Source organism: Notamacropus eugenii, chromosome 3, assembly GCF_028372415.1.
Source record: "Notamacropus eugenii isolate mMacEug1 chromosome 3, mMacEug1.pri_v2, whole genome shotgun sequence".
In the NCBI taxonomy this organism is placed as follows: Eukaryota; Metazoa; Chordata; class Mammalia; order Diprotodontia; family Macropodidae; genus Notamacropus; species Notamacropus eugenii.
The window spans coordinates 262,817,118-262,843,439 of NC_092874.1; the positions used below are offsets into that span (position 1 = coordinate 262,817,118).

Genomic DNA, 26,322 nt, shown 5'->3' on the forward strand with positions numbered 1-26,322 from the left:
ATTGAATACAACATCAGCATTAGTAAACATTACTATAGATGGGGAAAGAAACTAGTCATATGTATAAGGTCAGGATGAAAACTTTCAATAGAAGAGGGAGGGAAAATTGGTAGAAATATGGCTAATGATAATAACATTCTTCTTTGCATCTACCATAAAATTCAAATACGTTATAAAAAAATTCCAAAACAAGTTTTTAATACCAGAAGAAGAGTATTTAGCTACCTAAAACCTTTATTAGTATTTAAATATCCAAAAGCTATTTTTCAATAAAATGATTTAGTTTTGTCTATTAAAATCCTTAACTGAACAAAAATGTAGCTTAAGCCACTCATTTCAACAGAATGTTTTAATTCAGCAGATCAACTTTCTTTAAGAAGTAACAAATAACAAAAAAGAAGTCTATTTGTAGCATTCTAAAAATATTCTCTGCAAAAATAAAGACATTTCCAATACGTTGACTTGGTCTGTTAGACAATGAGCACAGAACTGCAAATAACAAAGAAGGATAACAACTGAATCAAAAGAATCCAGACAATATAAAAATATATTTTAATATGCATCAAAGAACAAGATATGTTTTATGTTTTCTCCTGTATTTTCTTTAGAAGATACTCCATCTGTAGGTTCAGATTTGGTTGGCCTTTTTTAGTCCTTTTGCTCAGTACTTTATATGCTTCCATTTTCTTTTTTTTGTAGCGCTCCTGGGCTTCTTCTCTTTCTTGCTTTCTTCTCTCAAACTCCTGAAATTAACAAATGTCCTAATCATGAGCAGCGTGTATATGAAGAGTCTGGAATTTTTTAAGAACTACCACAAAAAGACCTTAACATTTCTCACTGAGGATAGCATTTATATTTTAGTTACCTTTTAGAAAGCAGATTTCTTGGTTGAAACATGAAGTAATAATACAGCAAAATGTAAACATTTTTCAAAAATAACTGACCTCTATATTTGTATATGAATTTGGATAATTTAGAAGATAAGATGCTTTATCTCAATTCCAAGCTATTTCATTTTTTCCAGGCCAGTGTAATTTAGTGGAAAGAATACTGGACTTTCTATAAAAAGGCTAAGGTTAAATAAAAGTCTCAGGTATCTCTTGGCAACAGTGTGACCTTGTACTTTGAGCTTCAGTTTCGGCATCTATAAAATGCACCTATCTTCCCTGCATGTGCCACAAAATTGTTGGAATGACACAAGATAATGTACGTGAGCCATTATCTATTTCTTAATTATTATGCTCTCTAAATTACAATCCCGAAATAACAGACTAAGATTCTACTGTCAAGAACCTCATTTAACTGTCCCATCCAGCAGACAGCATCCTCCACTTACTAGAACTGCTCTAAATGGCCCTAAAGTGACCCTGGGTTCTTGAAGGCTGAGCCAAAAGAACACAAACTGAAGCAACTCCTGAGCTGGAAAAGCTTTCAATCACAGACTCAGTCATCTAAGAATCAACCTAGCCTATCCCTAAGTTGGCTGTAAGTTTGATGAATTTTATCATTACAGAAACCCTGAAAAAAGTTCTGTTACTTAAAGACCTATGAAAAGCGAGACATAAAATCTGTCTTTTAAGTATTTCTTACTGTCAATTTCATTTATTCTTTTTTCCTGAATTTTAAAGATCCAGCCTTCTCCCTAGGCTGCCCAAAACTCAATGAAGTGGCCCGACTGCAACCTGTTTGGATGAGATGTGGCTCCTCAATTCTCTATTCCTTTCAGTGAACTGGAGGATAATGGGGCCATCCCTCTACTTGCCCTCTATGCCCTTCAGGACTCTGGCACTGTCACCTGACTTTGTCCTGGCAGCCTTGCTAACCCTACCAGTCAGGGGTGGGGAACCTGAACCCTCAAAGTCACATGTGGCCTGCTAAGTCCTTGGGTGTGGCCTTTTGACTGAATCACAGTTTTACAAAACAAATTCTTTTATTAAGGGGATCTGTTCTGTGAAGTTTGGACTCAGTCAAAGGGTCGCACTTGAGGACCTCAGAGGGCCACACATGGTCTTGAAGCCTCAGATTCTGCACCTCTGCCCTACCTCCTTATGACTTGAGGGTCTTTCCATTCACCCTGCAGTTGGACTTGTCTTATATATTACCTTTCCCAATCAGCACATGAGCTCCTAGACAGCATCAACTGTCTCACTTTCTCTACTACTATCTCCAGGCTTAGCACTTAGTACATGGTAAGTGCTTCAACAAATGCCTTTAATTCATACTTGATGATAAATAACCAATGTATTTAAGAAGATTACTTAACTTTCAGTTAAACAAAGATACAAATCCTTCTATTATCGCTTATGTTCATGCGTAATGCCATCCTTTACAAAAGCAAAGTTATAAAAAAAAAAATCACATTATACTGAGATTTTAAAATAGAATGGATCATAATATTTTTTTCCAGCAGCCTTAACTCTAAATATCTTTTTAGGGAAAAAAAAACTATATCTATCATGATTTCTACTGTCATAACTATGATAAATGCACCAGGGTTGTATATTATGCAAATAAAGTCTTACATGGGATAAGACTTAATTTGTTGAGTTTGTAGATAAAACCACCAATGCAGAGACATGGAGTAATGTCTGTGGACCGTCCACAAAGTCAAAAGAAGCTTAGTATGTCTGTAATCAATTTAGAGCCTTCATTGAAACTTTCAGTAGTCTAGCTTTTATCACTATATTGCTAGTAACTTTCATATTGCCATTTTGAAACACTGAATTCCAAGTAAATAGGTCAACATTCATTAATAGGAAAGCTTCTATTTCCGGACAAGTGAAATGAAAAGGGAACATATAATTCTGTATAGTGGAACATTCATTTACTTCATCTGGTATCCTATTTCAGAATATGGTTAGAAAAAAGTACATTAACCAATTATATAAGTTTCAATAGCTCCATAGAGAAATACTGTTTCACCATAGTCAATCACCAGTTTTATGAACTATTAAGAAAAGTAGTCATTTTATCAAATACAAATTTTTAAATGTCTGAATTACTGTTCCTCATTGGCATGATAATAAAAAGATTAAAAGGCTTGTAAGTTACAAAATAAAATAAAATTAAATCATGGAATGCTATAAATGGAAAGATGTTAAAGAACATTTTTTCCATAACCTCATTTTAGACGAAGACAGTAAGGCTTAGAGGAGTTAAGTTGCAGAGCAAATTATCTTTGGTAACATCATTCACTATCATATCTGGAACTGCCCTGATAGAGGCTCTAATACTTTTTGAGGTGGAAGGATATCAGCAACTCTGAAGTAGTCAAAACAAGAACAACCTGTGGCATTAACAAAATCGTATTTTTGTACATTTACTTTTTAACAGTCTAACACTATTTTAGTTTATGCTTCTTCTTGCTAATTTAGAAATAAACTCTTCTTAAAAGGTCATAATTAGAATAATTATTTTAAACATTTTCATATTCCCTTATAATGTTGCCTTAATATACAGCAAAAATGACTGCAGGAAAAACTATGTTTTTCTTAGTGGTCAAATTGAATTTGATTTCTCATTAATCCTAAGAGTTAATCCTAGAGTTCTCTAGATTAATGGATCAGATTTAGAGCTCAAAGGGACTGATGAGTTATGGGATTTTATTTCCTTAATTCATTAAAATGCAAACAGCTGTAATACATTATAAATAGCCACAGAGACAAAATAACACCTTGAATGGAAGGCCACGTTCATAATTTTAACTTTGAATATATTTAGTTATATATTATGATATAGGATTTTAAGGGAATGAAAGTACTTAATTGTCTTATAAAAAAGTAGGTTTTACCTGTTTCTTAGCAGCACGTTTAGCTTGTACCCGTTCATACTCTTCTTTTGCCTTCTGGTTTGATGTTTTTTTCTTATTTCTTTTTGGAGTGGCAATAGGCCTGTAAAAAACAAATGTAAAAAAAAGTTATGAAGGTCAAAAAAATTTACCAAAATTCATTAAGCTTAGTCACAAACAAATAAATTTGTAAGTATCTCATTTCATGAAAAGTCCCAATTATAGAATATTATTTAAAGACATTATATGACTCTCAAGGACAAAAAGTAAAACCGGCTAGTAACAAATTGCTGGGCAGATAGATTCTGACTATATATTAAAATCTAGGGACAGCTTGACATCATAAGAAAACACTACACAATAGGGAGTAAATATGTATCATGGTGTTACAAAATATAAATAAGTTGTAGAAGGGTTTGCATATCACGGACCATAGATCCAAGAAGTGTTATTGAGGATGGATATGATGGAGGACAAAATATGTGCCAACGCCAGAGGAACCAGTCCCATGTATTTTATACTAGTAGAACTTAGGATATCCAAAACTCCAGTCATTTTGACCTGTCCATTTGATCAGATTCCATGACTTCACCAACTCTCATTCCTTTCCTGCGTTCCTCTACTACTTGTAACTTGGATGAAAACACTCACTTCTGGTCTAACACTGTGTAAATTACATATATGTGCTAGTCTTGTTTCCCTAACTGGACTATGAGTTCCTAGGTCAGGATGATGTCAGTTATCCCTTCTCTGGAGCCTAGTGAAGTTATGGGCACAAAGTAAATAATAATTGATAACAGACATTTTCAAAACCTCCTCCTCCCCAATACTATTTGTTTTTTTTAATTTACTATTAACCTGCTCACTCTAATTTTTTGTTTCTTTAAGTTAAGGTAAAAATCAGACCAGTCCTTTCTCCAAATGATCATGAACTCCGAATTGATGACTTCTACTTTAACCACAGAGCAAATCTTGGTGTTCAAGGGTCTCTTAAATCTTATGCCAATCTACTTTTCCTATCTGCTAACATTCCTCCATCTGAGGGACCATCTAGTTCAATCTGTAACCAAATGAACTTGCCCTACATTCCCAACAAGGGGTCATTCAGTCTTTGCTTGAAGACACCCAAGGAGGGATAATCCACTACTTTCTAAAGGAGTTCATTCTATTTCTGAAAAGCTCAAGGAAGTTTTTCTTTACTAAAAGCTTAAATTTCCTCTTTGCAGCTTCTACTCACTGCTCCTATTTCTGCCTTCTAAGGCTAAACGGAGTGAGTTTAATTTATTTTCCACATCCTAGCACTTGAAGGCAACTATTATTTCTATGTTTTTGTCTTTTTGCCAGAATAAACATAATTCCTTCACCTTATTTTTGGCATGAACCTGACAGTGCTCATCATGCTGGTCATCATGCTCTTTACACTACAGTTCATCAGTCCTTCATAAAATGTGTTGCTCCGAACTGAACACCCCTCACCATTTGAGGGATCACCAAGGCAGAAACCAGTAGGACTATCACATCACTGTTGAAAGCTACCCCTATCATAATGAAGCCTTGAAGCACATTAAATTCTCTGGTGGCCATATCACACAACTGACTCATTTTGATCTTGCAGTCCATCAATGAGTCACTTAGGTCTACACTTGAGTCAAACACACAGCTGTTCCCTTCATCTGAAATGTTTTTCCTTTCTCCCCTCATCACCATTTATCCTACTTGATGAAATTCTGAGCAACCTTTGAGGTCCAATTTGATTGTTACCACCTTAATGACATTATTGCTTATTTAGATAGCCAGATTTGACTTTTCCTATTTCTAAAATCAGGTAACAATTTTGACCTCTTTTAGGGTTCTCATCACATTATGCTTTATATTTTAAATCATAGCCAACTCCATCTGTAGTACCTTTCAGAGAATGTTTTTCTCACTTATCTGACATTTCTCCATGCCTTAGCACTTTCCACTTGATAGCAGTTTTATAGTCAGAGTTTGGGTCAATTTAAAAAAAATGTTATGAGAAAAATGAAAAAACTCAAAAATGCACTATTCTTTTCATTTACAGATGAAATTTAGAGTCACAGAATTTTAATCTGTAAGGAACCTTAGAGATTTGGCCTTATTTTATCATTATACAGATGAGGAATCTGAGTTTCCGAACAACTAAGAAGCTTTCCCCAGGTCACCAGAGCATACCACTGGTGGTTAAGGCCTGAATCTAAGTATATTTATTCCCACCCAGTCCAATACTTTTTCCTCTAAGCCATCCTACGTCCTGATTCATTCAAATATGCTACAACCACATTTTCATCTAATTATATGCATTTTTAAAACCTGGATAGAAAATTAATTCCTTCTTAAGTTTTCACAATATCTATCAAAATAGCCAACAAAGCATGAGTTTAATTTTCCGTATTTAAACAAGAGAGAGAGTGAAAACATACTTCACTGTTGCGCTACATTCTTCTTCTGGCAAAGGTTGTTTTTCTTTTTTATGTCGTCTCCTGAGCATTTCTTCTTCAGCTAAATACAGATGTTTTAAATGCTCTGGATATTTTTCTGTAAACTGAGACTCTTGTGAAATTTGTGACCTTTTTTCTTTCCTTAGCAATTTCTTGTACTCTCGCTGAACCTTCTGTTTCCTCTGAAATGCAAACCCTTGTCCTACATTGAAGAAAATAAGAGCAACAAGTTAATGTAAACAAAGGGGAAAAATAGATGTTAGTCATCTATGAATCTAATATTTAAATAAATCACATTAAAAATTATCAACTGAACATAACTTTAATAACCAGTCATCATCACAAAAGATAAGTTTTATATAGTTTCCTCTTTAGAGAAGCACAGTAAGAAACAACAGCGAGGATGGCATGCTCTTTAAGCAGCTGGCTACTTGTTTTCTTATTTGTTATAAAAAAGAGACATTTGGTTCGGGTTTGTCCTTCATTTTTGAAGACCATGACATCAGGGAAATGATGACATGACTTGTATTTGACTTTGATTTGAGTGAGGGAGGGTTGTGCAAGGTTACCAGCCTCACTTTCTCCTCCTGAGCCATCTGGGTCCAGTGACCAGATATTCATCAGGATGACTGGAAACGGCCCAGGATGGATGAAAGGAGAAATTAGGGTAGCATGAGTGTGTATATATATATATCTGCATCTAAGTAACTTAAGAAAATAAGGAAATGAGACAATACTTTATATTTACACTATTTCACTATATTATGGAATCAAATCAAAATCCCCTTTGCATCCAGAGACCTTAACTGAGTCCTTGGATGTTAGGATGACAGGATTTAGAGCTTGAAGAATTACAGAACAGCCAGGCCAACTCCCTCATTTTAAAAAAGAAACTGTGGCCCTAAGAGATTGACTTTTCCAAGATCACCCATAAGCTAGGATTTGGTGGGCTAACAGTAAATACAATAGTCTGTCTACTAGCCACACTAATTCCATCATAAGTTTTTGAAACTGAAAGGAAAAAAACCATCCCATTGAATCTCTTCACAAGTTTTATCAAATATTTTAAAATGGCTTCAAGTCTGATGTATGACCGTATCAAGAGGTGATGAGGTTCCCAAAGAAAACTATGTATGGTACAAAGAGCTCCTATTTATACCATTCTTTAAAATTCACAAAGTGCTTTCTTCCCAGTGACTCTAGGAAGCAAGGTTCTACAGACAGCACTTTCCCCATTCTATAGCAAGGTAACAAAAGCAAGCATGAGGTGCTGAGAAGAGGCCTGGCTTTGAATCCCAACTCTTCTCTACTCCCAGCGTGACTCTGCTCAAGATAGTTAACCTGTGTCTAAGTTTCCTCAGGTGTAAAATGTGATTATGTGCATAAAATGATAGCCTTTCTGTTGCCTGTCACTTCTAAATGCGTGATCCCAGAACAAAGCATTGCCCTTTAAATCCACAACACCTGGATCAGTACCTATTTCATCAGGCAAATACCAGAGGAAAATGACTTCATTTCAGTGGGCTTAGGACCCCTCAGGAAGCAGACGGGATTTTGCTAAAATCTGCTGACCCTGCCTTCTCCTTTCTCAGCTGGCCTCCTATAATGCAACTGTTTCATTTCATCCTTACAACACTGTGAAAGAGGTGCTACTGTTATCCCCATTTTACAACTGAGGAAACTAAGGTAAGCAGAGATTAAGTGACTTGCCTGGCAGTCACAAGGCCCCCAACTATCAACTCAAGGCTGGATTTGAACTCAGGTCTTCCTGAATCCAAGCCCAAGGCTTTCCCTCCTCCACCACCTGGCTGTCCCTGTAGAACTAAAGGTCAGCTTCCATAGCCTGGTTCCCTCAGGGCAATGTACTCCTTTGCCTTTCCTGGACTGACTTCAGTGGAGTTGGGTAGAGAAGGGTACACAGCACTTTCAGATAACATTAAGACTCTTGGATATAGTTGGGGAAAAGAAGCCTTATCCTCATGCTTCCTCTATACCAGAGATGTCAAACTAAAATAAAACAGGCCACTAAACCATACCTAAGTATCCTTGCAGGCCATATTAGAAAACCAAATGTTGCCGTTTTCCATGCTCTACTGTATTTTTACTTATCTTGTTAAATATTTTATAATAACAGTATTAATAGCTAACATTCACATACCAAGCACTGGGCTAAAGGCTTTACAGTTATCTCATTTGATTCTCACAACACCCTTGGAAATAGTTACTATCACCCTCATTTCACAGATGAGGAAACTGGGGCCAACAGGGACGTTAAGTCACTCGCCCTTCGACACACAGCTTGAATTGGAACTCAGGTCTTCGGGACTCTAAGCCCAATTTGCACTTTAATCCGGTTTCTCTCAGGAGTGCTGTGGTTAGACAGGCAGAACACAAGCAGGTTAATAACTGGCTGGGGGCCACAAAGCCAGGAGGTGTCAAGAGGGAGGTGACCCTGGAACTGATCCTGCGGACTCCAAGCCTGGCTGTCAGCCTCTCATTTTGTAGGGAGGGCTCCTTGCCCTACACCCTACACCCATGATGCTATGTCTGGGTGTTAGATAAGACGGTGGCCGTGTTTGTCCTTTCTTCTCGTAGAGGACCGGGACATCAAGATTACGACATGACTTGCACTAGACTTTGTTTTGAGTGAGGGAGGGCTGTGCAGGTCACCAGCCTCACTTCTCCTCCAGAGCCATCTGAATCCAGTGACGTCATACTCCTCAGGATGACTGGAGATGGCCCAGGATGCACCGGGAGACCTTGGCCTATTCCAGTACTCACAGAGAGATTAAGTAAAGGATTAATAAGCGCCTACTGTGTCCCAGAGGGGCAGCTAGGTGGCGCCCTATCAGGAAAACGCGAGTTCAAGTCCCGCCTCAGATCCTCCTACGACCCTGGACAAGTCACTTCACCCCCCGTTTGCCTCAGTTTGCTCATCTGTAAAATGAGCTGGAGAAGGAATACTCCGGTGTCTTTGCAAAGAACACTCCCAACGGGGTCACGGAGAGTCGGACACGACTGAAGGGTCTCCGCCATAACTTGGACCAGGTCCGGGGGTAAGGCCGGCAGGGGTCGGAGGTCGCTGTGCTCACCGAGGCCGGAGTCCGGCCCCTCCCGCCCACAGTCCGGAGCTCTTCGAGGCCTCAAAGGCCGCGTGCGTCACTCACCCTCGCGGACGCTGCCGGAGAAAACATTCCGTGCGTTCTCCCGCCATGTCCGCCGCTGTCGCTGCGCCTTCTTCTTGAATCCCAGGCGGGCGGCCGGCGCCCCCTGTGCCTGGGCCCCTCCGGCCCGCGCCGCTTCCGCACGCTTCGCCGGGGCCATTTTCCTGCTTCTCTGGCCCGGCGGGCGTCGCGCAGCCAACTGCGTCATCAGGGAGAGGTAATCGATCGGGAGGCCCGCCGGAGGCTCGGCGCGCCACTCGTTAGGCTTGACCCCGCCCACCCCAGCGGACGCCCGGGCGGCACGTGCGGCCCGGGAGGGAGGCCGTCATGGCGGCCACCACGCCGCTGCCGGAGTGCGGAGACGTGGACGTGCTGCGCGGCAAGCTGCGGGAGCTGCTGCGGTTTCTTCGCAAAGCCGTTCCCATCGCCAACGCCCACACGGTGGAGTTTTACACGGAGAACTTGTGGGAGCGCTTCGTGGAGGGATCCCCCGACAAGGTAATGGAAGCTCTAAGATCGCATGCACTCTCGTTAGAAGCCGCGCCTGCGCGCTGGGAAGAGCGCCCCCTGGAGAGAACTGGAGAAAATTCAGGTGAGCAGCGCCGCCTAGTGGACGGGAGGAACTGCGATGTAATGGAAAGACTGCTATCTGTAGCTTTGGGGGTTCGAATCCCAGTTCCCCAGAAGTTTGGGAAATTAATCTCCTAGCATGCATTTCGGTTAAGGAAAAAAGCTGATTTAATACTCACTAGGGGCCAAGCACTGTTTTAGGGCACTGGTAACGATGTCACACTCTTGGTAAGAATTGAGCTTGAGTGTGAACCTAGGTCCTCTGACTTCAGGTCTGGCATGCTTTCCATTATATCATTTCCTGGAAAGGAATCGTCTAGTCCCATGGTTTCCAGTCGCAGAACTGTACCTAGGAATTCTTTCATATTTTCATTAAAATTCAAATATATTTTTGGGGACATGGGGGGTAAGGGCAGCTGTGGTGCCGAGGAGTTTCACAGGAAGTATAAGCCTTCCTGACTCCTTTCTCCTCTTTCCTGTGACCCATTCCCTTTTCTTACCTTGTCCCTAAACCCCTTACTCATTTCCAGTGCAGTGGATGCTTTTAGAGCATAAGCACCCAGGCAGGGCACCTCATTTCCCATGTCAGTGCACTTGTTAAAAGCCTCAGCTACCCTATCCTAGTTATAGTTCTACTCCAGATTTTTCACAATCCGGAGCTTTTTTACTGTCAACACATTACATGAACATCCTTGTGATAGGAATTACTATTAATCTGTTGATTGAAAAATGCATAATGGCAGAAATTTAGGGATCAAATGATATTTATAGTTTATTGTAGTTTTTAGTTCATTAATCACAATTTCATCTATGTACATTTGACTTGTAGTGTACATATACAGATTTGTATGTGTATGTTTGTGTATTATATATACACGTACACATATATGACATACAACTTGATGGGTAAATATAGAACAAAAAACCAGTCTGTGGCATGTATGTGGACCATTAGATTCATTATAATTAATTCCTCAAACCCTAAAAAAAACCCCATTTGTTTTCAGGGTGTCTTCTCAACCTATGACAATAGGCAGGGTTAGATGAGTCTTATATGCAATTTAAATATTAATTTTCTCTCTCAAAGGAAGGGCAGAGGATTACAAGTTTTGGGCTAGAAAATACCTTAGAGTTTACATAATCTGTTTTACAAAGGAGGAAACAGAGGCCCAGAGATGTTAAGTGATCTGCCGAAAAGCAAACCGGTAGTAAGTAACCAAACTGGTGTTTGTACCCAAACCTTCTATTTATTTGTACATTACTCTGTTAACTACATAGTGGAGGTTCATACACAAGGTTGGGAGGTTTGGACAGGGGAGAGACATGTTGCCCTGGAACTTTGCCTCTGAGTCATTGCTGGCCTAACTTTACTTGTCTTTATTATTATAACATTAGTTGAGTACACACTATGTGCATGGCACCAACAGGGAAAACTGAATCAATTATGGATAACATGGTTGCTTTGCTCAAGGGGCATAGTTATGACAAACAGAAAAAGCAAACCTCTGTGAAAGTAATAAAGTAGTGATCTCCAAAAGTACAGAAATCAGACTTCTATGGTGGTGTTTCTATGATTCTAGGTCTACAGCTGGAACACGTTGTTCAGGCCTCTTAGCCACTTTGTGTGTCTTGGGCCCCTTGGTCAGGCTGGTGAAGCCTCAGGGCCTCTCATTACAATAGTGTTTTTAATGGACAAAATGAAACGGATAGGATTACAAAAGAAACCAATTATAATGTAGTGATAAAAAAAAAAAAAGCTTTTTAAAACCCACAGATCCCAGGTTAAAAACTGATCTTGAGTAATCTGTTCACTTTATGAATGAGGAAATTGAGGCCCAGAAAAGTTAGGTGACTTACCTAGGGTTATACAGGTGGCATATCAGAGGCAAGATTGGAATTTAGGTCTTCGGACTTCAGTGCCATTGTCTTTATGGACTGTGTGCTGTTTTCTGGATTATCTGGTCCAATCAAGTGTTTCTTGAAAGAGTAGTGGGGGAGGGGAACAATTCTGAGGGGAAAAAAATAAAAAATTCTAAAGAAGCTACGGCAGCTGGGTGGCACAGTAGATAGAGTGCCAGGCCTGAAGTCAGGAAGACTTATCTTCTAGCTGTGTGACCCTGGGCAAGTCACTTAACCCTGTTTGCCTCAGTTTCCTCATCTGTAAAATGAGCTGGAGAAGGAAATGCCAAACGATTTCAGCCTCTTTGCCAAGAAAACCCCACATGGGATCATGCAGAGTCAGATCTGAAAGAACACTGATCGACACCAACAAAAAGCTGGAAACACCAGCAGTGTCTGGAGTTCTAAAGGCAGAAACATGGGAAGGGAACAAGTACCACTGGATTATCTGGAATGAAATAATAGACAGACAGTAGACTCTTCCCACGGGTTAAAACGAGACATTAGTGTAAGCAAAGACGCTTCCTGTGCTCCATGCAAAGACGCTTCCTGTGCTCCATGGAACGATGATGTGTTTCTGAGGCTTCCATCAGGAGAGAAGGCATCCCTCATGTGCCAGGAAAGCTGAACACAATAGGCTCATGTCTCTGCTGAATAAAACTGTGGCCCCATGTGAAAATGACATCAGCAGCAGAGCAATCTGCTCTCTTCCTCCGGCTTGTGGTTGAGAATCTCCTGGATGGGAAGAAACCTGATAACCTTCTGGTGGTCGGTATGGCCACGATGGGCACTGCCAGAGGAGCTCAGAACGCATCTTAGGAACTCTGAAGCCCTGGGCGCAAACTGAAGACGTGGAAGAAAGAAGTGGTGTTGTCATCACTGCTAGGGTTAATTGTGAACTTGACAAGCATCAAGAAACGGGGACATTGCCATGTACAAAAAAATAAGAGGAGAAAAAGGGATAGTATTTGAAACTGACTCTCTATTAGGTACACCATTTTGTTATAAGTGTTCATTAAATTTAACATAGTAGTCCCAACACTGCCCTGCTTGTCTGTGTTCTCTTCTGCTTTCTTCTGGGTATTTTAAAAATATTTTTTGATTGAGGCTCTTTCTTTTTTTAATCATTATCATTTGCCCCTTCCCCTAAAAACAGCCCTTCTTGTAAGTACAGTTAAGGAAAACAAGTCCATGCATTAGTCATACCAGAAAATGATTTTCTTTCTGCACCTCTAGTCTGTCTCCTTTCTGGCTACAAGTAGGAAAGCCTGCATTATTTTCAGTTTTCTGGAGTTAGGTCTGGCCATTACACTGATCAAAATTTTTTTCCTTCACAGTATTATTAGATGTATAAATTGTTCTTCTGAATCTGGTCGCTTCATTCTTCATTAGTTAGTATAATAAATCTTCCGTGGTTTCTTTGAGTCTACCTTTATTTTTTTCTCAGCATAAAACAGCCACTTATACTTATGTTCAGCTCATTCCTCCATTGATGGGCATCAATTTTACTTTTAATCCTTTGTAAAATACAACAACAAAAAAGCTTTTATTAATATTTTTGTACACATGGACTCCTTCTATCTTTGATTTCTTTATGGCATATGTTTAGGAGTGGTATTTCTGAATCAAAGGGCATTTTAGTGACCTTTTCGGTAAAATTAATGAAAAAGCCTTTGTTGTCAATGTATTGTGTGCCGAACAGTATGCTTGGTACTGAAGAAACAGATACAAAAGCTGGATAGTCCTGCTTTCAGTGGGCTTGTAGTATAATTGGGGGAGATAAGAAGTAAGACAGTTTACTTTCATGATGGGTGAAAAATCCTGGAAATGGTAAGGGTCCAGTGGGGCAGATGCCAAAGATCAGAACCTATGGACCATTTGGTAAATTGGATGGCAGTGGCTAGGGGTCAAGAAGGCATTGCAGCAAAGAAAGGTAAGGCCCTGAGGACCTAAGGAGGCAGTGCCAGAACAGACGATAAGATGATAAGATTATGGTTGGTGGCTCACTGATCAAATCAAAAACATTTTACATAAATAAAATTAATGCAGTTAGTAAAAGAAAGACAGCTATTGATGGGGGGAAAACAATCTTTGCATAATGATATGGAAGGTAAAGTTCTGATAGCCAAATTACAAAAGGATGTATAAGTATTTAAAGAAATACGCAAGACCAGGAACCATTCCCTAGTACCTAAGTGGCAAAAGGATATGAATATTTCTCAAGTGAAAAATTGCAAACTATTTATAGTCATATAAAAGATTTCTCTGACTCAGCAGTGATAGAGAAATATAAATGAGAACCACTTCCAACTAGGAGCTTCCCTTCACAACCAGCTAATTAACAAAAGTGATACAGGAAGACAGGTACACTAATATACCTGGTGGAGCTGAGAATTTGTCCAACCAGTTTAGAAAACAATTTGGAATTATGTCCAAAAAAAGGGCTACAACATACCCTTTGACTCAGCTGTATCTCTGCTAGGACTGTAACCCAAGGAGATTAAAGCCAGAAAGGAAAGTCCAATAGATACAAAAACATTTTTAGCACCGCTATTTTGGTAGCACGGAACTTGAAACTGAAGTGTACGACTTGGGCAGTTGGTTGGGGAATGGCTAACTATGTTGTGGTATATGAATATAAAGAAATACTATCATGCTGTCAAAAATGATGATTATTAAGAAATCAGAGAACCATGAGAAGACCTCAAAATCTGTAGAGTGAAGCAAGCAGAACCAGGAAGACATTGCACATGGTGACTGCAATAAAATGATACTGAACTCTGTGTAATTGTATTTTTCAGGCTTTGTCCTGGAGAACAGTTAAAATGCATCCCACTATTTTCACTGGAGAGTTGGGAGACAGTGGGTGTATAATATTGCACATGCCATCAGATATAGACTGTTATCTCACTATTAATTGAGATACTATTTATGAGAATATATGTAATATATAATACATATATCAATATAATAAAAATATACATATATATTTATTGGGAACATATAAATAATAAACATGTAAATGAGAAATAGTATTTGTGAAATATTTTGTGTTTGTCCTTCATTCTCGAAGAGGACCATGACATCAAAATGATGACCTGAGTTGCAGTTGACTTTGATTTGAGTGAGGGAGGGTTGCTAAAGCATAGTAAATACTATATCAGTATTTATCCTCTTGCCTTCACTCTTCTCTATATGTCGCTTGTTTTACTGACTTTTTTTGTTGTTTTTCACCAGGGAAGGCGGCACGCATGAGTGTGTGGGGGTAGGGGATGCATATTTGGAAATAAACATATAAAAATAAAATCCATTAAAAAAAAAGACCTGGGGCTTTTAGTAAGCAGGAAGTTCATCATAAACTGGCAGTCTGACTTGACAAATAAAACAGCTAATGCAATTTTAGGCTGTGTTAGTAGATTTCCATTAGGTTCCACAAGGGTCTCTCATAGTACTCTTCTCTGTGCACATCAGGAGTCTTGCATTCAATTTTGGTATTAAATTTTTAGAAAGGACATTGACTAGACTTGTCCCAGTGGAGGGTGATCCAGACTAGGGAGGGAACTGGAGAACATGCCATACTGGGATTTGTTGAAGGAATTGAGAACATTTAGTCTGAGGAAGAGAAGACTTGATAGGAGGCCATGATGACAATCTTCAAGTATTTTAAGGTTTATCTTGTACTGTAGAACCTTGTCTTGATCTGCTTGACCCTGGAGTATAGAACCAGGAGCCCTGTGTGGAAGTTGCAAGGACAGATGTTGGCCTGCAACATGGGAAAACCTTTTTTGGAGAGAGCTCTCCCATTGTCAGGTGGGCCACTTTGGCATGGGTTAGACTTCCCATCCCAAGAGAGACTCAGATGGCCATTTGTTGAAAGTCCTTTTTAAGTTGGAGTTGGACTTGATGACTTCTTAGATTGCTTCCAGTGACTCTTATAGGTTAATAAAGAAATAACCTCCAGCCACATACCTTCCCCTTCCCTTCACTTTTATCACAGTTACAAAGATAGAAAATACAGCCCTAAATTAACTTGATGTTCAGTGTCAGTGTTCAATTCAAACATTGTCAGGAAATTCCTTGTATAGCTACCCTAAATTCTTCATGCTGCAGCTCTGGTCTGTTTTCTCTTTGTGTTCATAGGAGATGGAAAACAGCTGGTTAACATTCTTTATATAATAACCTTTCATAAACTTTAAGCCTGTTAACATACCCCCGCAGACTTCTCCAGGATAAATAATTTCTCTTCCTTTAGCCTTTCCTCAGAAGTCCTATTTTCTAACTCATTAATAATTTTAGTGGTTCTTTGAAATTCCTTCAAATTTCCTATATTCCTTCTCAAGCCCAGAACTGGTCACAACACAATATTCTAGTAAAAGTTTCATCAGTCTAAGTGGAGTAGAAGAATTATTTGGTTTTTGAAGCATGATAGAAATCAATCAATCATTCAGTCAACAAACGTTTATTAAGTATTTGCTATATGCCAGGCATTTTGCTAAGCACAAGGACACAAACAGCCTTTGCCCTTGAAGAATTTACATTTTAATGAGGTTGGAGTGGGAGGAGCAACATGTAAATAAATGTATTGTTTAAAGATGGATTATATTGAATGGGGATTACGTATTAGTTGCCAAACCCAATTAAAATTCTTCCATTTGAAGGATGATGCATCCACATGTTCTTACATACTATGACTCATTCATCTAATAGAAGTAGGTTCCAGTCATCTATTAGGGAGCATTCTCCTTCAGTTTTTTTTAGTAAGAGTTCTATATTTTATTGCTTTCCCAATCCATGAAGTCCCTAGTTGCCTTGAAGATGGATGTTAGAGAAGTTAGACAAGATTTCTATCTTTTAAAAATAAACTTAGGCCAGTTATTGTACACTGGGACCTAGTTATGGCACCATTCACTATTAGAGCCGAATTTATTATTGGGATGTATTCTTGGACCCTATTCAACGATGTCTAGTTATTAAAATGCCAAAAAGATCTCATTAGGAGATGGTTGCTACTAGGTTATAGACATGAGGACATCATTATAGAAAAGCACTAATGAGAATAATCTAAGGGTGAGCCATAGGAAAGATTTTATTTTTCATAAATAGCTGGAAATAGCACTTTGGTCTTATAGACAAATGGCATAGAGTTGGTTGGGTGGAAGACTGCCTGAGGAGTCATTATTCAGGGAGGTCCAGAAACTAAAATCGCCTGTCAATGAAACGCTAAGTGGGGCAGCTAGATGGCTTAGTGGATAGAGCACTGGGCCTGGAATAAGGAAAGTGTGAGTTCAGATTTGGCCCCAGATATTTACTAGTTGTGTGACCCTGGGCGAGTCACTTAACCTCTGTTTGCCTTGTTGATGTGGTTTGTGTCCTCCGTTCTCAAAGAGGATGGCGGCATCCGGAAGATGATATCGTCCATAACTTGCAAGTGAATTGGATTTAAGTGAGGGAGGGCCATGCAAGATCACTAGCCTTACTTTATCCTCCAGAACCATCTGGGTGGAGTGGCTAGATATAGATCAGGACTACCAGGGATGGCCCCCTCTTTTTGCCTTAATCCATTGGAGAGGGAAACAGCCAATCACTCCAGTATCTTTACCAAGAAAACCCCATGGATGATATTGGCATGCTATGGTCCATGGGGTCACAAAGAGTTAGAGATTACTGAACAACTAAGCAACAACCACAAAATGTGAGTCTATTTCCATTTAATTCAAAACACACCTGATTTCCTTGGTGCTTGCATCCCCTCTGCTGGTAATAGTCGTGCCCCTTTTATACCTTAGTATAGTTTTCATGAGTTCCTGAAGGCCTGTTCCAGCACTCCATCACTGGAGCTTGGTGACAGCACTGCAGGAAGAAGGGAATGACCCTGGATACCTACAATTCAAGATCTCCTGGGTCTTGCTTATCCTTCAGGTCCTGTGACAAACTCTGCCTTTTATTTAAGGACCCGCCTGGCTAAGTTCAGAGACCCACTCACTTGGTGAGCCACAGTAAATCATAAATAAATAACCAAGAGGCCTTGAATACACACTCATAACTATGTTCAAGAAGACATTTACCTTCATTGCATATTAGTTCCCATAGAAGGATTTTGAGTTGTTAAAATCATTTGGAGAATGGTTTCTGAATGCTTAAAATGTATGATTTAAAACAGATATATTCATTGTCTTCTTGACAATCATTTTCAAAATGTCCATTAGGAACATGATAAATATGGTTTCCTGTTAGCATGGGAACAGCAGTTGAATTACAGACTATTCTCTGAGCTGTACTGACTTAGTTCACAGTAAATATTACATTAACAGATGTTTGGCATAATAATGTGTTTTATAACATGAAGTTGCCTCTAAAAGTCCTGTGTATAGTCATTTAAATTTTTTTTCTCCCTCAGGAGATCCTCTGGGATAGACAGAGTCTTAAAGATTCCTTCTATCTTATGGACAATCAGAACTGCTAGAAAAATGAATTTTGTTATTCTTCACATTTGAAAGAAAGTTAAGAAGAATTCAAGTAGGAACATACGCAGCCGGGATTGTTCTGGGGTACCTAAGTGGTGTAGCTTTAACTAAGACTGTTTTATGGGAAGCCTGATTATACTTTAAAGCCTTTCTCAGATCCTTGGAAATTTATAGATGTTCAAGTTTAAATTCATTAGCATTGCTAGTTACTCTCTCAGTCTTTTTAAGTAAATAGCATTCCTGTTGAAAAAGTGGAGGTTTTGTCGACAACAAATACTTCAATGCCAAATGCCAGGCACTCTGCTGGGAAAGTGCTGGGTTAGAGGGTGGGCTCACAATACCAGCCACCTCTTCATGTGCTGACAGCTGCTCTGCTTGGTTTCAGCTACTGCATCATCTTCATTATGTACCACTCTCTTTTTACCAGTGCCCCCAGCCTGGTACTCTTTAGGGCACCCACTTCCTTTCAGCCTCTTTTTGTGTATTTTCCTTTTTATTGTAAGTTCCTTGAGGGCAAGGCCTGTCCTTTTGCGTATAGAGAAAGGAGAGGGCTAGAGGAGATCAGTGACTAGCTAATGGTCCAGTTTGGCTAGATTGCGGAGTATGTGGGAGGGGGGGAATTAGGAAATACTCTTGACGGTTACATCTGATTTCATTTGTAACTACTACCACTGATACTAGCTAGCATTTATGTAACACATTTATATAGTGGTTTGCAAAGCACTTGAAAAATGTTATCTTATACATGAAGACACTATGGACAGATTAATTGACTTGCACAGTGTCATACAGGTAATAAGTGACTGAGGTTACATTTGAACTCAGGACTTCCTGATTGCAGGAACTGTGCTCTCTCCACAGTGCTACTGAGCTGTAGTTAGTGAGGATAGTAATGACATTCTTGCAGTTTTCATTACCCTCTACAACATCTCATCCCGTTTGATGACTGTTGTTGTGTGTCCTTTGTGCTGGAGGAGGACCAGTGACAACAGGACAGCGATGTCTTGAATTAGATTTGAGTAAGGCAGGGCTAGGCAATCATCAGTCCCGCTCCTCTAGGGTCATCTGAGGCCAATGGCAAGACATAAGTCAAGGTGACTGGCAGTGACCCAGCTGATGACTGTGAAGACTCAAGAAAAATATGAGAGAAGTGTTCACATCACACAAGGTACTAGTTCAACTGTGATATCTTTTTTAGTCGTAACATCCTTGGAGTATTATGTTGTTTTCTGATGACTGCATTTTAAAAGGGACTTTGAAAAACTGGAGTGCATCCGAAGGGGGTAGGAAAGGGAAGGGAAGGGATCTAGAGACTTCTTAGTGAAGAATGTGGAAAACAATGAACTTCTTCAGCCTGGAGAGGAGAAGATGTTAGCTACAGCAGCAATAACAGTGAACATTTATGTAGCTCTTTAAGGTTTGCAGAGGACTCAGATATGCAAAAGACACACCTTGTGTAGCGCTGGAAAGCTGAGCTGAAATAGGTAGAAGTTTAAAAAGCACATGTCGGCTCAGCCCAGGGACTCACCTTCTGTCAGAGAGAGCTGCCTCTCAGGGGAATAGGCTCTCTTGGAAGGTAGTAATCTTCCTAGGCTGGATGGGCATCTATGAGGGGTGTTACAGAAGTGGTGCTGTCCTGGGTAGAAAGCCAGACTAGACTGATTACATCGAAGTTTCTTCTGAATCTCTTAAAACTATGGATTTGCACTTTATCTTACGTAAAGTCCTAAAAGATTTTTGAGTGAGAATAAACTGATTAAACTGATTTTTTCTGAAGATTTAGATGGTGGCTATAGTATGGGTAGGAAAGGGACAGAGAGACTTGAAGCTGAAAATCCAGTTAGCAGGCTGATACAGCACTCAGGCTATAAGAGATGTGTCCTGGTTTTGGATGATTGCAGTGGGAAGGGAAAAGAAGAGTGAAATGTCAGAGAGACTGAAAAAGAAGAATTGACCATCCCTGGTGGCCAGGAGGATGTGGAGGATGTGGGAGAGGAAGAAACCAAAGACAACTTCAGGTGTTTAACCTCAAAATGTTTAAAATAGTGGTACCCATAGCAGGCATACTGAAGTGAAGAGGACCAACTCTTCTTCTCTTGAGAATTTGTTTTTAGACACGTTGGCAAAATCTGATTTAGAAAAGACTCCTCATGTAATGTAGTTCCACCTGTGTACGAATTGGAATTCCCTGTAACATTCGGGAGAAGCAATCATCTTGTCTCTGCTTAAAGTTCTTCAGTAATGGGGTGCTTAGACAACTCTATTTTATTTTGGAATAGCTCTGATCATTAGAATGTTTTCCTTCCATCTCCAGAGCTTAGCACAGTGCTTGGTGCATAGAAAACCCTTAAAAATGCTCATTCATTTATTCATCCATCCATCAATCCTAAATCTCCCTTTCTTTAGTTTCTACCCATTTATCCTTGTAGTCTGAGGCTATGTAAAGCAAGTCTGTGGGCCATTTCCAGTCATGCCGATCTATATATGGCTCTGGGGGAGAAAGTAAGGCTGGTGACCTTGCACAGCCCTCCCTCACTTCAATCCAATTCACTTGCAAGTCATGGCATCACCTGCCTGATGTCATGGCTCTCTTGGAGAACAAAATGCAAACCACAACAAAGCCAGTCTAATCCTTTTTCCAGTGGGCTGCTCTTCAGAACACAACCCTCATGTCTGCCCCTAAAGATAACAAGTTTGCAGACTGAGGGCTAACAGAATAAGTTGGAATGATTAGAATTTTGTGGCTAAGTTGTAACAAATTTGAACCTTTTGGACCTCAGGAAGCAAAAATAAGCAATATTGTCATGGAATCTTTGATAAGTATGGGAGTTGTTTTCACGAACCCTGTTGTGTAGGACCACAGCCAAGGGACCTCAGAAGTCACTTATTCTAACCTCTCCATTTTACTGAACAAGGAAGGGAAGCCCAAGCTTCCTAAGCTTCAACTAGGAGTAAGTGAACTTCAGAGTCCAGACTTGAACCCAGATCCTCTTTCTCCAGCCAGGGTTTTTTCCACCATGCCACGGGGTCTCTTCTGCCCTTTATCTTTAATTTGTTAAGTCAACCAGGCAGCTAGTCAGGCAGCGTTTCTGAAGGGCATACTAAGGACCAGGCACCCTTCTAGGGATCGGTCATACAGAGACAAAAATTACACACTCTTGAGTTTTCAGGGAGCTCACGTTGTCAGGGAGGGAGTGGTAGCCAGCATGGGCACATACAAGTACGTATAAACTATATAGAAAATAAACACGTCATCGCTTTGGGAGCAAGCCCTGAGCACCGAGTGGCATCAGGACAAGCCTCTTGGGGGTGTGATGTTTGAGTCGAGCTTTCAACTACTTGCCATGACACTTAGGGGACAGGATGGGCCTTTCAAGTGCTATCCAACACACTGCCGCTGCTTAGCTGGTTAGTGTTGCCACCCTCTCCCCACGCCCCTGACAATAATTCCTAGGCTGAATCTCATACTATCCTCTCTCCTCCTGTCCCTGGTCCCCAGCAATCAGTTTGGGCATTTGGAGGGCCCTTGCACTAAACTGATATTTTTCTTTACCTCTCTTTTATATCTTAAGTGATCTAGAGACTTGAGCATTGATCCCTAATACCATGTGACCTAGAACAATTTTTATAGTGTGTGCTAACTAATTTTTCTAGCCGTGTAAATGCTTTTTCTTCCAACCTTTTTGAATTCACTTTTCAAATTTTTGGTCTAGCCAAAAGTTTTCAAAAGTCTAGCTAAAGATGCATTTGAATTACTGTATTCCTTTCATCAGTTAATTTTTTTCTGAGAGCTTATTTATGTCTTAGTCAATTATCAGTTTTTTTAAAAATATAATTCTCACTATTAAAATTCCAGTTGATTTCTTTTTTCCTGGCAGATGTATTATTCCTCTTAAAACTCAAAACTGTTTATTGTTCATTGTTTTTGTTCTCTAAATGTTTCTAAAAGGATTTATGTTATTTTAGGGGAACTGGAATTATTTGTTAAGATCTTTCTTTCTTATCATTCCGTAAACTGGCAACATTTTACTAATCCTTCAATTCTTCAATCTAATATTTGTCACCAGTTATTTTTAGAAGATGGTTATCCTACTATTTTATTATCCTTAAATGGCTCGTAGTTAGGCCCAAAGATTTGTATAAATAGAATTTTTTGCAAGTGTCATCAGTCTTTGTGGCTATATGTATAAACTTCTAAAACTTCTTAATCATTTATAACCTTTCTTATAATAGATTTCAGAAAGCAGTTCAAGAGTTTAAAGCACCTTAAAAATGTTCATTTGAGTTTCTTTCCAGTCTGTTTCTCCTTCAAGCTCTAAACCAGTGTACCAGTCAATTGTATTTTATTACTACCCTTCTTATTTGCTAGTTTTAACCTTCCCTTTATCTTCCTGTTCACTTTATATTTGAAAAAAATATTAGCAGCTTTGTTTTATCACAAGGAATATAAACCTCAAAATAGAGATTCATTGGATTAAGGCAGACCTTGTCAGTATCTTCTAGAGAAATTCTGTCTCCAGGATTGTAGAAAAAAGGCCATGTCCTTGCCAGCGTCACAGACAGAAACCAGCAGCAGCACAAGGTTCAGTTTTTCTTTTTGTTCTTGTTCTTGACTTCTCTGGCTGGATGGGAAAATGGAATTGAAAATTACAGTTTTTAAATGTCTGAAAGTATTTCTTTTAAACCTATTGGTAAGATTTTTAAAAAGCTGGATGAATATTATAGTATGTTATCAGTGATTTTAGCATTTTATAATTCATAGTATTGACCATATCTCTCTCTTGCTAAAAGCCTTTACTATCCATCTATTGTAGAATAAAATATAAATCCCCTAGCTTGGCATTGGAAGCTCTTCATATTCTTATTCCAGTTAACCTTTCCAGCCTTATTCCACACTAAACCGCGCCCCCCCCCCCCCCCCATGCCCCCTGCATTCCCAGGTACAAGTGTCAGAGGAGTCTCTAGGGTCTTACAAAGCTATTGAAATTCACATCACTTTAATCCAGTTTTTACTTAGTCTCTATATTTCTGACTCATCCCACCCCACCCCCAATTTAAAAAATAATCATTTATTTCTGGGACTGCGTTTCATATTTCGGCAGCAACAGCCACATCCCAGTTCTGTCTAGACTGAAACCGAAGAGAACGACTATGGTTTCTTTCCTGTCCGATGCTAGATCACAGGGAAAAAGCAACATACCAAGTTTAAACTGTCTGCATTGGCATTGTGTTTATTCTCCCCACGGAACTGAAAAATAACTCCAATAGTGAAACTTGACTTGATTGGTTAAGAAAATATACATATAGTTAAGAAAAAAAAATGATCAGACAATAAAGAAAAAAGTTTTAAGCTTTTAGAATTTATTTTGCAGGTTTCCTTTACTTTGTTTAATGGGAATACCCAGGAGCCCAGTTTAGTGATAATAGAACAAATTCCTCATATCCACCCCTTAGAAAATATATTTCCAGATGAAAAATTATATTTAAGGGTAGAAATAAGAAAAACATGGCAAAAGAAATTAATTCTAAGTAAGTGTAACATACAGGAAAAAAAACAATGCAGTCATACTAATAAGGAAGTCTGTAAACTGGTTATAATTTAGTTCTACTTAATTTGTTAACTTCTATTTAATTATTAGTATAAATCTAATTAGTTTATATCAGTTATTTGTTATTACAAACCTAATTATTTTATGTTAATCATTTGTTATATGGCTATTCTGTGCAAGGCATTGTGCTCTCAGGAGGGAGCTGTTGGCAGTTGTTATACCTTGATTAACTTAATCACCAGGGACCAAAACTGCTTTATCTGACGTCTACCGTGGTTACAAATATTTTTATCGACTATTTCTATGCTCCCTCAAGAAATATGCTTGTTGTTTTGAAAGCATTTTGGGGGTACTGATGGCTGCCCTGTTCAGTTTTTAGAGGGAGTGTTTAGAGAGAAGGTGGGAGAGGAAGGAGCAAGGGTTCCAGTCTTGGGTTCTGGTAACATCCTAGGGGAGATTATGTTCTGAAGAGGACAGACACCTCCTTGGGTTATCCAGACCTCTTTTGCTCACACACTTAGATTGAAAGCACCACAGTGACTGTGAAAGATGACAAATGAACTGAATTTATTGACTCAGGGACTTCTTTCATCTCCCAACTGGGTCATTTCCTACCTTTGTGTCCAAGGGCATGTGACTTACCCTCTCTGATCCCTAGTTTTCTTCATCTGTAAAATAAAGGGTTCAGACTACATGGCCTTCAGTTCCCTTCTGACTCATGTGATGCCATGGCCAGAAAAATGACTCAATACATCATCCCTTAGTGACTAAACAACTTGACTGTAGTTTAGAAACTGAGATCTAAGGTAGGGGTCGAGAGGAGAAATGCAGAGTCAGCACCTACTAAAAAAATACTTTTCAGTGAACAAGGACCATTTTGTCAACAGAAGCAAACTTTTTTTGAACTCTTACTGCTTTGAGTATTATCTAAAATCAGTAAAGTCAATTTTGAATATTTGCAATAGAAAAAGAAATTAAGATCTCAGAATTAAGAATTTCAGATCTCGGTGACTAATTGTTTTTGTTTGTTTGTTTTGTTTTTTAAAGAGCCTTCCTTGTGAGGGGGGTAGCATAAGTAAAGGTGCTGAATTGGGAATAAGCATGGCACATTCAGAGGGCAGTGATGGATGTGAAGGAGCAGCCAGGTATAGAGTGGATTTGTGCCAGTGAGTACGGTAGGAAATAAATCTAGTTGGGTTGGCTAAATGAGGTTTACATATAAATGGAGGAACTGAGGCATAGATAGCGTTACTTGTAATCTGAGATTAGAATTTACCTGGAGTGAATGCTAGTTTGTCGCTTCAGGTAACTTTTTGTTTTTTTACTTTGACCATAGCTTGAACTAAGGACTCCCTGTTCGCAGTATTGCTCTTTTCCTGCTTTTTTCTTTTCAAAGATATAATATAAAGTAATATGTTCTGCAGGAAAGTGGAGTGTGGTGTATAGAGCCTCTGGCCTGGAGTCAGGAAGACACATCTTTTTGAGTTCATATCTGACGTCAGACATTTACTGGGTGGGTGACCCTGAGCACATCAACTTAACCCAGCTTGCCTTAGTTTCCTCCTCTTTAAATAAAGTAGAGAAAGAAATAGCAACCCCCTCCAGTATCTCTGCCAAGAAAACCCCAAGTGGGATCATGAAGAGTTGGACATGACTGAAAAATGACTGAACAAACCAAAAAAATGTGTTCAGCAAGACAGAACAGAATTTGTTTCTTGATGTGGTCTGCTTTAAATTTACCTTTAAATTTGTCTTTTAATTAGACTAAGAAAAATGTCTTGTGGGTTTCTTTTAAGCAGAGGAAGAAAAGATTGTAAAGTGAAACTCCAGACTGGACAGATGAGCAGAGGGTGATACATGAATAGATGGTCTCGATTCAGAGATCTAGAAGCTACGCTAGGGAAGACCAGATTTTGAGCCACAGCTGGGCGAAGCCTTTGGACAGGATGGTACCTCATCCACCTGACTGAGACCAGGAATTGACTGAGCTTGGTGCCACAGATTCTTTTTCCATTCTCTTTGCTTTGTGGCTTAATATAACACATGTAAATGAATGCATTCTCATCTCTCCTTTTTTGGGTGGAAGAAATACTATGGGTAGTTGACTCTACATTTATAAAATTGTTTAGTGAATAACTTGGCTAAATTCAAAATACTTTTGGAATGGTTGAATCTGTTTAATGCATTTTAGTTGAGGTTTACATTGCCATAGCAAAGACATGTGAATCTTTTAATAAAACATCTCATGCTTTTCCAAAAAAATAGTTTACATGCTGAAATGATTTGTTGACTGAATTTTCTTGCTGAAATGAATTAAACCATATTAATGCTGCCAAAAAGTGTCTTAGGAAGAAACTGGGTGTTAGAATGTTGTATTTTTAAAGCAAGACTATGTATTGTTTCATACCTTGAATAGATTAGGGGATTAGG

At 39.1% G+C, this 26,322-nt stretch overlaps 2 protein-coding genes and 1 non-coding gene across 16 annotated transcripts in view; 2 read left to right on the forward strand and 1 right to left on the reverse strand.

The window, feature by feature from the left end:
* Nucleotides 1–334: 334 nt before the first annotated feature.
* CCDC59 (coiled-coil domain containing 59) lies at nucleotides 335–9,618 on the reverse strand. The gene is made up of 4 exons (XM_072655496.1): nucleotides 9,414–9,618; nucleotides 6,229–6,448; nucleotides 3,791–3,890; nucleotides 335–743 (listed from the first exon to the last, which is right to left on the reverse strand). Exons 1-4 carry the CDS (start codon nucleotides 9,616–9,618, stop codon nucleotides 582–584), a joined length of 687 nt encoding a protein of 228 aa, XP_072511597.1. The 3' UTR covers nucleotides 335–581.
* Nucleotides 9,619–9,737: 119 nt separating this feature from the next.
* Nucleotides 9,738–26,322, forward strand: part of METTL25 (methyltransferase like 25) — a 141,565-nt gene continuing 124,980 nt past the window's right edge. For 12 of the 14 annotated variants that reach the window (XR_011977301.1, XR_011977298.1, XR_011977300.1 and 9 more), the window contains exon 1: nucleotides 9,738–10,002. Coding sequence is in view for 6 of the 14 variants with exons in the window: in XM_072655487.1 (XP_072511588.1) it covers nucleotides 9,738–10,002 (265 nt within the window). In the remaining 8 variants the exon portion in view is untranslated. The remainder of the gene's footprint in view (nucleotides 10,003–26,322) is intronic. The other 2 variants (XM_072655495.1, XM_072655494.1) reach the window with 2 other exon arrangements.
* Nucleotides 23,683–23,748, forward strand: LOC140497913 (U7 small nuclear RNA). The gene has a single exon (XR_011964917.1). It is a non-coding gene; the product is annotated as a U7 small nuclear RNA (small nuclear RNA).

Bases quoted from the DNA above. Each gene is read 5' to 3' on its own strand.
- CCDC59 (XM_072655496.1), bottom strand. From the start codon at position 9,618: ATGACGCAGTTGGCTGCGCGACGCCCGCCGGGCCAGAGAAGCAGGAAA. The intron at 3,891-6,228 runs GTATGTTTTCAC...TGTTTTTTACAG, and splicing joins GAATGTAGCGCAACAGTGAA to GCCTATTGCCACTCCAAAAA. The intron at 744-3,790 runs GTAAAACCTACT...TGTTAATTTCAG, and splicing joins AACGTGCTGCTAAGAAACAG to GAGTTTGAGAGAAGAAAGCA.